Source organism: Crotalus tigris, unplaced genomic scaffold (genome assembly GCF_016545835.1).
Source record: "Crotalus tigris isolate CLP2741 ecotype Arizona unplaced genomic scaffold, ASM1654583v1 scf7180000018954.1357295, whole genome shotgun sequence".
NCBI lineage: Eukaryota > Metazoa > Chordata > Lepidosauria > Squamata > Viperidae > Crotalus > Crotalus tigris.
In genome coordinates, this window is record NW_024097293.1 from 926,047 (window position 1) to 939,759 (window position 13,713).

Here is a 13,713-nt window from a genome sequence, read left to right on the forward strand (position 1 = left end):
ACAGAACTCACATGATTTATTAAGTGAAGAATGAATTCAAATAAATACTGATCACTCTTTTGTCTTGTTTTATCTTTTTTTAAAAAAATTCAGAAACAGGCTGTGTCTTTCCTTTCATCTATAAAGGAAAACCATATGAAAGCTGCACCACCATGGATCAGATTGAAGGAAAAGCTTGGTGTGCCACCACTCCGGACTATAAAAGTGGTTTGAAATGGAGATTATGCAATGGTGAGCCAAAGGGCAGTGCTAGGAAATTATTATTATGTTTTTTATGTTATATCCAACTATGACTTTCCTATAATCAAGAGATTAAAAATATGCATATATATATATATATATATATATATATATATATATATATATATGTTTTAAATGTCATTTTTTTGCAAAAGCACTGTAAAATGTGGTCATGTGACTGCAATATGCTGTAATATGAAAACTGGTTGCCAAGCACTTGACATAGGTCATGTTACTGCTGGTATTAGTGGGGATGGCTGTCGGAAGTTCAAATCTGGCTCAGAAGTACTCCTAGGGAGGTCCGTTGTAACTTTGAATGGTTGCTAAGCAACTAGTCATAAGTCATGAATTACTTGTATGATCTTATAGCAAATCTTTTGTGATTTGAACTGACTATCAGTACAAGTGGGTAGAGGTAAGAAGATTGAAGGAATATTGAATTATACTAGTTTTTATTTTTGAATTTGTACCCTCTACATTTTGGAGATGGCTTAAAAAATGTTGTTTGAATTCTTCATTTTGTACAGGAGGAAGATATGTAGACCAAGCAAATTAAAAAAAAACCCTTCCATTTTTTTTATTCTTCTTGCCATTTAGAAGCAGATTGTGTCTTTCCTTTTATCTTTCGTGGCCAGTCATATGGCAACTGTACCAGTGATGGGCGTGCCGATAACAAACGATGGTGTTCCCTCACCAGCAATGTTGATGTCAATCATAGTTGGCTTCTGTGCTGAATTGGACTAAAGAATTTCAGGTGGGGATGGAGAAAGTTTTCATCAGATGGGAATGGACAGGGGAGGGGACCAAAGTTATCTTCATCTTGGTATTTCTGACATTCATTGCACTACTGTTGTCAGCTGATTTTCTACCTGTTGGAGATGCAAACTGTGAACTGTGAACATCCTGCTACGCTAGTGGATTTGATACCGTGGGTCTGTAGTGGAAAATAAATTTTCCATTCATTTGGATAGTGCCTATGTTTTTGAAATCAATTTTCTCATACCATTTTTTTTAAGGATTACAGCAAGATTGCAGAAACAATGTTCCTGAGGTTGCCTATATTTCCCGTGGAAAATCTGGAGCAGTTTTTGAGCTTGCAGCCTTTTTGCCACTAATTTTTAGCCCTGTTACTAAAGCATGATGAAATTGGCAGTTTCTGAGTTGATGACTTAATTTTTGCTGTCATGCAATATTTGTTTCCTTCACTGGAAAGAAAAGGGAAGTGCAGATGACAAAGGAAGAAGGAAATTTGCAAAACTGTATATGAAACACAAGAGAGAACAATCATTTTACTTGAACCACACAAGTGTAATTAGGTAGCAGTAAAGAGATATGTGAATCCTGAGAAAATAAGGAAGAATAACAGTTCACAGTTTTCCCAACATGCATGTAAGGCCTCATATTATCTTATCTCACAAAGAAACTGCATCATTTACAAATAAGTGGCCATTTAAAAGAAGATTGCTTCATATTGAGATAAAAGGATACCTAGAGGTTATATGAAAACAGTACCTTGCTAAGAAGGACATCATGTAGATTTCCAGAAATCTGAAAATGTTAAATAAAAAGCAATGACATCGTTCTAACAGTTGCATGCTTTTAGGGTGGCAACTTTTTAAATAGGCTGTTTTGATTAGAGAGTGCAGAAATATTTCTTGGTATGCTTTCTAAACTGGTTTGAACATGTAACTTCAGCATTTCCCTGGACATGCTAGAATAGCAGAAAGACATCCAGTCTATTTTATGCTTCTTCTGCTCTTGGTCTTCATTGGCTGATTGGCTAATTCCCACATTTAAACAAGCCAGACACTTTCCATTGTTCCTCCAGTGAGGACTGATTAGGCTGGAAGAGCTACATTCTACTAATATACTGCACTGTACTTATAACACACCGATCGTGCCTTTGGTTTTGATCTTCTCCCTTCTCATTATAGACCTTTCTTATAAAAGACTGGTAAAGAGTGACTTTAGAAATGTAGATACTACTTAGTGGTTGCATAATATTAATGTAGGTAGAGGAGTAAAAGATAAACAGTTATGAAACACTGTTTTTAACAGGAATTTAATGCAGTGAAGGAATTATACGATAAACTTCATGAGTGTATGCAATTGCTTTCATTGTAGCATTAGTTAATGAGTAATCTGACTATAAATAATCCAAAGTTATGGGCAGAAATCTCCTAGTCAAAGCATATCCTGGCTGAGATGAGCTGTTTTGGATTCTTTCATTAAAAATGCCAAGGATTGCATTTGACAACTTCAACTTCCAACATCTTCTGTCCTGGGGCTTGATAATATGACTTAATAGTGCATTTCATTGAAAAGGCTATATTTCGTCTTGTAGATAAAATGTTTTCATAAATTTTATCTTATACCTCCTAGTCTGTCCTGAATTAGCCATCTACTGTCTTCCACAGTGAACTCTGTATAGAGTTGACACATTACAATGACACACCGACTGATTGCATATTCCTTTGTATTTTGGGTTGTCTTTTCAGCTCATGTCCTCAAAGATAGACCAGCCGATCATCAGGGCTTGCTGAAACTTTTCAATGGCCAGGATCAATATAGTAAAGAAGTTGACTTTTCTTTGTTTTGATGAATTCTAGATCTGGAAATAAAAATTTTCTGTAACTCTCTGGGGCAATTATTATTATTATTTGCTTGTAATTGCCATGTGGTGGTAGCAGGGAAACATATGCATTCCCTAATCGATATATTTCAGACCTTCTGACCAGAACAGAAAACAGACACCATAAGGACTACTTGAGAATTCTGTTGTTAAAGGTCTTTAGCAGAATCTGGAAAGCCTGATATTTTTCCACTGCCTCTTCTTATAATAAAGAGAGTCAAAGTGGATGTTTACCTTGCATTTCTTTTTCAAAGTTAGCTCTTTCTCTAAGGAGTGTAGTAATATCCATCACAATCCCCATCTATGAAAAGAAATAGCTAAAGGTCAATTCACAACTTGCAGCTGTAGGACTATGTAAACACTTCCAAAATTTTCACCGTGCATCCCCAAAGGACCTTCCCAAATGGAAGTTTTTATATTTATAAATATAAATCAGGTAGGGTTAAATCATATTAATGGCATATGGTGAAATTCAACCCGATCATAATTATACTTTGTCTTGGCCTTGCCACCTTTTTGGAGAACAACTCTTTTCATGCCATTTAAGGCCAAATAGGCTCCTCAGCATGAATAATAATAATAATAATAATAATAATAATAATAATAGTAGTTGGGCATGGAATGCTACAAGTACATCAGATGGTTGAAGAAGAAAAAATGGCTTTGGAAGAATATCTGAAGAACAATGATGAAGATGCACTGAAATTAGTATATCAGGAAGGCTTACTAACTACTGGAGAGACCAAACTGGCCTACAAGAAAAACCAAATGAAGAACAGAATAGAGGCATGGGAAGACAAAGCACTACATGGCCAATACATTAAAAAAATACCTGGGAAAGCAGATAATAACAAGACCTGGCAATGGCTAAGAGCAGGAAAATTGAAGAAAGAGACCGAGGGACTAATTCTGGCTGCACAAGACCAAGCCTTAAGGACAAATGCATACAAAGTCAAAATTGAGAAGACAGCAACAGACAGTAAGTGCCGCCTATGCAAGAAGCTGAAGAAACAGTGGACCACTTGGTAAGCTGTTGCAAGAAGATTGCACAAACTGATTACAAGCAGCGGCATGACAAAGTAGCAACAATGGTGCATTGGAAGATCTGCAAAAAATATCATTTGCCTGTAAGCAAAAACTGGTGGGATCATAAAATAGAGAAAGTCATAGAAAATGATAAAATTAAACTGCTCTGGGACTTCAGAATTCAAACAGACAAGCACCTGCAACATAACACCCCAGACTTAACAATTGTCGATAAGAAAGACAAAAAAGTCTGGATAGTGGGCGTGGTAGTGCCTGGAGACAGCAGAATAGACGAGAAAGAACTGGAGAAGATAACAAAATACAAAAACCTACAAATAGAAATAGAAAGACTGTGGCAAAAGCAAGCAAGGGTAGTACCAACAGTAATAGGCTCCTTGGGTGCAATCCCAAAACAACTGAAGCACCACTTGAACACCATTGACATTGACAAGTTCGCTATTAGTCAATTGCAAAAGGCGGCCTTACTAGGAACTGCTTCCATCCTGCGACGGTACCTGTAATACCATCAAACATCCACATCTGCCTATCCCAGGTCCTAGGTAAGGACTCGATAGGTAGACAAAATGCCAAATCCAGTCTGAACATCTGGCTGACTGTACGATGATCCATAATAATAGCAACAACAACAACAACAACATTTGTAGTATAAGTAACTCTATTGTTACACCTGTCATGGCTGCCTTAGCAATGAAAATTCATTGGGTATCTTGAGGCTAGGCACTCATTCTTATCCAACTTTAAGGAAAAAATGAGATGAGGAAGTGCTATATATGCCATTTTCATTCTTAAAGGAAGAGCAGGATATACATATTAAATACAGTAAGATGGAATGGACTGAACCACTTGACATAGTTTGCAAAAGGGGACTGCTTCATGTAATTCTTACTTGTATTAAAGAACTAAAAACAAAAAAAGCCCATCACGAAATCGTACAAATATCCCCACTAGGGAAAAGAGGATTGTTTCATAGTTCAGTTTTTATGTCTATGGTGAACTTTTCAAGATTGGGAACCTTGGAAATAGTAATACTATCTGGAGCCTGAAGGGAAAATGTCTATTGTGCTATTGTTTAGCCAAGTGATCCTGAGAGAAACTGCAGGTGATTTTAGCATTCTTTTGGAATTAAAAAAAGAGTACTTTAGAATAAAAGGAAAAAGTAATCATATTTACTTTTATTTAATTTCTATGGTTGCCCATCTCAACTAAATGACTCTGGGTGGCTTACAATTCTGAAATAATAAAACAGGCAAAATCAATAAAAATAATCCAAAACAAATATATACAGCAGCTGAGATAGTTGGCCAAATGACAATAAAGTGAAGAGACAGGGACTGTAATGTTTTTGGAACCTCATGCCCAGGTACAAAGCCAAGTTTTTAAAGCCTTCTAAAAGGCCAACAGAGTTGAGGCCATTCTAACATCTGAAGGCCTCAACAGAGTACAGCCTGTGGCTCAGTCCCCACAGAGCAGGGGCTGCAGCAAAGAAGCTCCATCTTCTGGTCCCGCCACCTGACACTCTTTGGCCAATGAGATCTGCAGCATACCCGTCTGCTGGACTGAACTGAGTGAATCTGAAGGATTATTCTATAGTCCAACAGCGAATTCATTCTCTGAATGCTGATTCTTTGGTAGCTGAAATGGCATAACTTAAGACCAGCAATTTTATGAGTAAAATGTAAGTTTTTCAAATATCAAGCAAATAACAATGAACAACTGCCAACAGACCACAAACAAATACATACAAAATAAAAGTCCAGTCTAAGAGAGAGGGCAATTAGGCATGCTGAATGCCTCTAGAATGCTGGTGCTGTGTAATGAAAAAAAAAAAGTAGATTATGTTCCCCAATTCTTCCACTAGAAAGAAAGACCAAAAACATATTTTCTTTTCTTTGGGGAAACAGTGCTCAAAATATTTGGGGATTTTTGTAATCCTTGTGGCAATTATAAAAAGTCAATCCAAATATAAATGGAATGCGAGAAGCATTTGTAGATCTACTAAATGTTAATTTAGACCTGTCCTTAGAACTGCTTTCTAGCTGTAGCTTGTTCCTCTTTTTCAAAAACATCCTTTCGCTTTTCTTGCAAAACTGCCAATAACTGTATTTTCTTCTTTATATATTATCTACTAATTCTTCTCAGCTGAGCAGGATCACATTAGTTAAACCTGAATGGATTCCTCATTTAAAAACATCAGTACATCATAATCATTACTTCCCAATGTGGAAGCATCATGTAGCTATTATTAACCAGGTATGATTGTGTTGACTAAGTGGCTGCTGATAGCATACATAGACTTTTAAACATTATACTTGTGAGAGGAAGATGTAGTCAAATGGGATTTGAAAAATATCTTTTCTCACACTTTCTCAATTATCTCATGAAGGTAATGATCCCTTTTAATGCATTGGTTCTATGTAGCAGGGCTCTTCCATCTTGATTTCCAGTTTGTCAAGGTTAGAAACAATCAGTTCTGATTTCTTGCTTCCTTCTCCCTCTCCCTTTCCACCCTTCCTCCCTCTCCCTTCCCCCTTTCTTCTCTCCCTCCTTCTCTCATTCCTTCTTAATTACTTCACACAAGTAAAGTACGAAATCCCCACAATTCCTTTACACAAATAAGGCATCAAATATCTTGCATAAAGGAAAAATATCTGCAAAAACATGTCTTGGCTCGTATCAAATTGTTAAACATGACATGCTCTCCTATGCTTGATGGAATAGCTCAATTTTATCTCCTAAAACTCAGAATGGGTTGTCAAATTGGATTTGTACCATTTTTGGCTGTAGTATATTCAACTTCTGCATTTGTAGGGCAAATAATGATTGGAGGGGAAAAAAAAGACAGCTCTATTTCTATGAGCTTTTGTCAAGGTAATTGCCAGTGCTGGTCACAGTGTAATTCATTATCCAACAATTTTACCACAAATGCTTAAGAGTTCATGGTGTTTTATGGTTGTTTTATGGTTTCTTTCCAGTTGCTTTTCCAATTGTTTATAAGCAGGAATCCTAATCCCCTTGCATGAAAGATGGGGCTGCTGATTGGCAACTATGGTGGGTCATGACTTTTAATTATGACAAAAACTGCAAATGAAAACCACATGCTCCCTATGGTGAAATCTGCAGAAAAATAAATTTTTATTTTCTCTATTGTGTACTGCCACCAGTTCTTGCTTGTAGGCAAATGGTATTTCTTGAAAATATTACAATGCACAATTATTACTGTTTTGTCATGCCAATGTTTAAAGTTAGTCTATGCACCTAGACTTTACAGCAATCACCTTTACAGGTGATACATTTTTTCCCCAGCTTCTTTGCACAGGTAGCATTTGCTATCTAGCTGTCATCTCAATTCTGGCTTTGCATGCATTTATTCTTAAGGCAGCCAGAATTAGCCTCTCTTCTTCTTCACCTTTTCCACTCTTAGCTATTGACAGGTTTTGTTGTGAAGTTCTTTGCCTACTAACTTTTTAATGTACTGGCCATGTAATATTTTGCCAGGCCAGGTCTCTTTTTTATTCTTTATTTATATTTCTTTGCCAATTTAGTTCATCTGATACCCTTTTTCTTCTTCACCATCTGATGTACTTGCAGCATTCCATGTCCACTATGCTCCTTGGTAAGTAGAATTTGTTAGTATCTCTCTCTGTGTGGATGAAGGGCATGATTCATTGTCATTATGTCATTTCTTGTCTTCCTATCCAAGGCTCTTAGTTCTGCTTGAACCCAATCCAATATTCCAGCTGTGTATCTAATGACTGGAATTAACCAAATATTCCTCTGTTTTATACTTGGGATTTAAACTCTCTAGGGACAGTGTCAATTGACTGCTCAATGTATTGAAACTGTCTGCAGAATTTTCCCTCCTAAAACCTCTCAACTAAGGGAATATGGGGAGAATGGCAGGATTTGGATTCCAAATTTTGGTGTTTTGTCAAAACCCTCTATGAAGCTACAGAAATTATATAAGTGGACCCAGTTTGCCCAATCTTTCCATCAATTTAAATAGGTATTAATGTCACCACTGACTTTGGGCTTGCCTAATTTAGAGAAACCCTTTTCTCTTTCCGTAAATGAGCAAAAAGTAATCATGAATGGAGCTTTAACTCAGAAATTAGGAAGGTGGGAATGCCCTGTGACACATTTTTCTAAATAGGAATAGAATAGAGCTGGAAGGGACTTTGGAGGTCATCTAGTCCAGCCCCCTGCTCAAGCAGGAGGACCTATACTGTTGAGTCCTTGGCGGGAAGCAGACACGAGAAGCAGTTGAAGTTCTCAGTTTCCTTTATTCAGCGTTCAGCTTACAAGTAGATGGCTTCAGCAGCTCCCAAAACCTCCCAGCTTCTTATATAGACGCTTCCCGGGTAAATGTGATACTTTTCCCGCGCCAGCACCCGCGCATGCGCACGGTGCTGGCGACAGCCTGTCTGGTCCCGGGCAGCTTTGCACCTGCCCGGGACTGCCTGCAAACGCCCGAGCCGTTTGCAAGGCTCGGGACATAACACCCCTTTCCCCCGGGCTAAAACTACTACCAACATATAATCATTTATTTTATGCAGTGTTCTGCTTCTCAGTGCTCCTATCGTTACCTGGCTTTTGTTTAGCCATCAATGTTATGTAATCCTCTAAGTATTTAGGAGACTTCTTTGCTCTCTGTGACCTTCTCAGCTCTGGGTTACTAGCATGAGTTCCCTGACTGGAGGGAGATGTGAGCCTGTTCTCCTTATTTTGCCTTGGTGCCTTCCAAGGACTGTGCCCCGCTGCCTGGCCTGCTTGCTCGCCCACCGGGCTCGTCAGGCCAGGGCTTCTGTCACTTTGTGACCTGGTTGACCTGCCTAGCTGTAGACCCTCGGGCCCCTTGAAGTGATAGCCACTGCTGGGCGTCTCTGTTGAACCTCCTAGGTCCGTCCAAGACCTGTCAGGAGGCTGACCATTCCCTGAACCCCGTTCTGTGTCCGGGCTTGTGTGGGTTTCTGTACTTTCCCAAAACTCAGTTACTCCCTGATTTGGGCTAGAGGTGTTGTAGTCGGGACTTGGTTCCTCGACCACCTCCCTGTATGTTTGACCCCCTGTAGAATTTGGGGTAAGGTCAGGCCAACCTTGGGGATTGTGTGCCAGCTCTCTTGCGGGGAATGATTTGTTGAGATGCCCCCGGGTATCCTCCGTGACTGGAGTACTGTGTGATGTGTGTGGAAAGTGAGTATGCTCCCGGGGTGACTCCCTGGCTGGAGTAGGCGTGGATGCCTGGTAGTTAGGTAGGCTCATAGAATTCTTGTTCGGAGCTCTCGCGGAACCCTGGGATGGGCCGTTTGTGGCTCCATCAGTGGAGATGGGCAGCAGCTCGTGCCCTTCCCTTTGCTCCAAAGGGTCCCCCTCCCCCCCTGGAAAAGACCCAGGAGTCTCATCTGAAAAGTCCCGCCTAGGGCGGAGTTGGTCGATGTGCCGACGCAGGACACGACCGTTGTCCAGGGCAACCTCGTAGGAGAGAGGACCTGTGACCCTGGAAATAGAAGCGGGGACCCAGGTATGACCAGGCCCGTAATTGCGAGCCCAAACCGGGGCACCCACAAGTAGTTGTCTAGGTGCCCTAGGATGTGAGGTAGATGAAGGCAGTCTGTCCGGATGCAACCGGTCAAGTTTAGTAGTAAGTTGACGCCCCCAGCGAAGTTCAGCTGGGCTTCTCCCTGTAGAAGTGGACGGTGTGGTGCGATAAGAAAGGAGAAAGTCAGCCAACCTGTGATGCCAGTCCCCGTAGGTGAGTCTTTTCAAGGCGTCCTTTGTGATGCGCACCATACGTTCAGCCATACCGTTGGTGGACGGGTGGAAAGGCGCAGACGTGGCATGACGAATCATGTTAGCCTGTAAGAAAGCTTGGAATTCGGAGGAAGTGAATTGAGGGCCGTTGTCAGACACGATGACATCTGGAAGCCCGTGTGCAGCAAAAATCCCCCTCAGTACCTGAATAGTCTTTGCAGTGGTGGTGGAAGAGACAGGTACAACCTCAAGCCATTTTGAATGGCTGTCAACAAGGACCAAGAAGAACTGGCCCTGAAAGGGCCCAGCGTAGTCAATGTGCACCCTAGACCATGGGGACTGCGTTTCCTCCCATTTATGCACGGGAGCTTGGGGCATCTCTGGGCGAGATCGTTGGCACAGGTGGCATGCATGCACCTTAGCCTCAATATCCTTATCTAAAACAGGCCACCACAAGTGGCTGCGTGCAAGAGCCTTCATACGAACAATGCCAGGATGACCCTCGTGGAGGGATTCTAAGACCCTAGTCCTCATTGAGGTGGGAATGACAACTCTGTTTCCCCAAAGCAGACAACCCTGAGAAAGGGACAACTCATTTCTTTTGGACCAGGGCAGTGCTCAGGTCAGCCGGACAAAACCCAGGAACGGACACGTGAAAGTGTGTGATCTGTACCTGTTTCAGCGGCAACATCCCTGGCACAAAGAGGGAGCTCGGGCAAGGCTTGGATTGATATAATGTTGACAGCTGGCACAGGGTCAGCTTCTACTACTGGCAGAGGCAATCTACTGAGGCCATCAGCATGGCCCATTTCTTTCCCAGGCTTGTGGAGTAATGAAAAATCATATGCAGACAGAAAAATAGACCACCTAAGCATTCTAGGGGAAATGATTTGGGGAGTCTGCTTACGTGTGGTAAACAGTCCCAGCAGAGGCTTATGGTCAGTGAAGACCGTGAAATGCCTGCCATATAGAAAATCGTGGAATTTTTTAATTCCAGCAACAACAGCCAGAGCCTCCCTGTCTATCTGAGCGTAGTTGCGCTCAGCAGAAGACAATGTTCTGGAGTAATATGCAACAGGAACCTGAGTTCCATCAGACCTGAGGTGGCTCAGGACAGCTCCTACCCCGTAAGGGGACGCATCACATGCGATGCACACAGGAAGAGATTCGTTGAAATGTGCAAGTACACTGTTAGAAGTGAGCAAGGCCTTGACTTTGTTAAAGCAAGCCTCATGTGTATGTGACCACTGCCACACTGCTTGTTTGTCTAGTAGCCTGTGAAGAGGCTCAGCTACACTAGCTTTATGTGGAAGAAAAGAATTGTAGAAATTCAGGAGGCCCAGGAAGGCCTGAAGTTCGGCCTTGGACTTTGGCCTAGGTGCTTCTAAAATAGCTGTTAGTTTGGATTCAGCAGGGTGAATCCCAGCAGCATCAATTTTGAACCCCAGAAATTCAGTAGAAGGCACCCCAATCTTGCATTTGTCTTTTTTGAGCTTGAGGCCTGACTTCCTGAATCTTAACAGAACAGCCCTTAGCCTTTCAGCTAGAATGTGTGTGGAGTCTCCTGCAATTAAGACATCATCAAAGTAGGGGCAAACCCCTGGTATACCCTGTAGTGTGTTTTCCATTACGCTTTGGAAAATCCCAGGAGCGACATTCACTCCAAACTGCAGCCTTTTTACCTTAAAGGCTCCCCTGTGGGTCACAATAGTCTGAGCTATAGCAGCATCATCATCAACAGGCAGCTGTTGATACGCTTGAGCTAGGTCAAGCTTTGCAAAAACGCGCCCCCCCTTGAGGGAGGCCAGAATATGACTGACCACAGGAACAGGATAGGCATGTTGCTGCAATGCCTTATTCAGAGTGCATTTGTAGTCAGCACAAATGCGAATGTCCCCATTTGCCTTTAGAGGCGTGACAATGGGGGTCTCCCAAGGACTGGAATCAACAGGTTCTAGGATTCCCTGTTGAATCAGTTTGTCTAACTCAGTGTCAATTTTACTCTTTAAAGCAAAAGGGACCCTTCTTGCTTTAATTCTAATGGGAGTGACAGTGGGGTCTAGCTTTAAGGACACAGGGGGTCCTTTGAATGTGCCCAGCTGGGGGCTGAAAACATCTGCAAATTCTTTGCAGACTTCCTGTAGGTCGAGTGTTTGTAAGCTGTTGAGTCCTGTGACGTGTATCCCCAGGGCCTCAAACCAATCGAGTCCTATGAGACTCGTTCGTTCACCCCCTACTACTAATAAGTCTAGTGGACCTTCAAAACTCTTGTATTGCACGTTAAGGGTGGCCTCCCCCTTAACACACACTCTTGAATTTTGAAAGTCTGTTAACACAATGTCAGAAGGCCTTAACTTGGCCTGAGTTCCACTACCGGAACAAATCTTCCTAAATGTATGCAATGAGATAATTGAAAAGGCAGACCCTGTGTCTAGTTCCATAGATAATGGAACCCCTTGTAGCTTCACCTTGAGTGACAGCTTTTTCTTAATGGGCTTGTGTGTGCCTGTCCTAAGGATGCTTCTTCGCGAAGCGCAAAAACCCTACCCTATTCTGGCTGGGGAATCTGGTACCTTTCAGGCGCAGTTCTTCCTGAGGTTGTACCTTTCGTCGGCCCAGACACACAGCTGCAATGTGTCCTTGTTTGCCGCATGCCCGGCAGGTAGCGGAGCGGAACTTGCAGTCGGTTCTCCTGTGGCGACCTCCACAGCCGATGCACTTGAGCGGAGCTGAAGAGCTTCCCTTCTGTTTTTCTTCCGTCGTGGGGTGGAGACGGTCGACTTCCTCGTCCGGATCCTCCTCGGAGTTTCTTTGGGCGTCTTCCTGGTGCACGGATGCAACCTCTGGACTGTTTCTGATCGGCCGCATGTTCTTGACAGCGCCGCCTGCTGCTTCTTCTGCGGTGACTTCCCTTAAGGCATCTTGGTAGGACAATTCTTCTTTAGCGAAAAGTCTCTGTTGTAGATCTCGATGCCTTAACCCGCACACGAATCGGTCCCTCAGTCGTTCTTCGAGGTCTTTGAACTCGCAGTGCTTGGCGGCCTTCCGTAATGCGGCGATGAATTCTTTGGCCGACTCACCGGGCGTTGATCCCTCTGCTCGAAGGTGTGGCGCCATGCGATGACGGACATCTTGGGGTGGAAGTGCTCCTTCAGTAGCTTCTTCAGATCTGCGTAGCTGACAGACTCTACTGGAACAGGTGCTGCAAGGTTTTCTGCGATGTCGAAGGCGTCTTGACCGCAAACACAAAGCAGGGTGGCAGCCTTCAAGCTCTCTTCCCTCACTTGGTTTGCCTTGAAGTAGTTCTCCACCCTGGCTATGTATGACTCCCACCGCTCTGGATGTGAGACGTCGAATTCCAAAAGCCTTCCGATTTTCGCCATCTTCAGATCTTCAGGAGACGGGTCTATCAGCCAGCCTACCCCCGAATGCGCACCGGATTGGCGGGCAGCTGCCGAGTCGACGCCGTTCCTTTCCGCCGCTCAGGACTCCTTGGGTAAGCTTACACTTCTTCCTTTCCAGGTAGTGCAAGGCATCCCACCTTCGTCGCCAGTGTTGAGTCCTTGGCGGGAAGCAGACACAAGAAGCAGTTGAAGTTCTCAGTTTCCTTTATTCAGCGTTCAGCTTACAAGTAGATGGCTTCAGCAGCTCCCAAAACCTCCCAGCTTCTTATATAGACGCTTCCCGGGTAAATGTGATACTTTTCCCGCGCCAGCACCCGTGCATGCGCATGGTGCTGGCGACAGCCTGTCTGGTCCTGGGCAGCTTTGCACCTGCCTGGGACTGCCTGCAAATGCCCGAGCCGTTTGCAAGGCTCGGGACATAACATATACCATCTTAGACAAGTGACGGTCCAGCCTCTTCTTAAAAATCTCCAGTGATGGAGCGCCCATGATTTCTGGAGGCAACTATTCCACTGGTTAATTGTCTTCAATGTCAGGAAGTTTCTCCTTAATTCCAGGTTTCTTTTCTCTTTCATCAGTTTCTAACCCTTATTCCTTGTCCTGCCCTCTGGTGCTTTGGTGAATAACATGACCCCCTCTTCT

The 13,713-nt window shown here is 42.8% G+C and overlaps 2 protein-coding genes across 3 annotated transcripts in view; one reads left to right on the forward strand and one right to left on the reverse strand.

The window, feature by feature from the left end:
- LOC120314564 overlaps positions 1–2,857 on the forward strand; it is a 32,285-nt gene extending 29,428 nt beyond the window's left edge. For both annotated transcript variants that reach the window (XM_039357811.1, XM_039357812.1), the window contains 3 exons: positions 94–231; positions 838–994; positions 2,739–2,857. In XM_039357811.1, coding sequence (XP_039213745.1) covers positions 94–231; positions 838–974 — 275 coding nt within the window. In that variant the 3' untranslated portion in view covers positions 975–994; positions 2,739–2,857. The remainder of the gene's footprint in view (positions 1–93; positions 232–837; positions 995–2,738) is intronic.
- Positions 2,858–9,709: 6,852 nt separating this feature from the next.
- On the reverse strand, positions 9,710–11,880 carry LOC120314565 (uncharacterized protein K02A2.6-like; the record flags this gene model as incomplete). Its single annotated transcript, XM_039357813.1, has 3 exons — positions 9,710–10,284; positions 10,461–10,942; positions 11,036–11,880. Coding segments are annotated over 3 exons (1,902 nt in total), but the record flags the coding sequence as incomplete, so codon positions are not given.
- Positions 11,881–13,713: the final 1,833 nt, after the last annotated feature.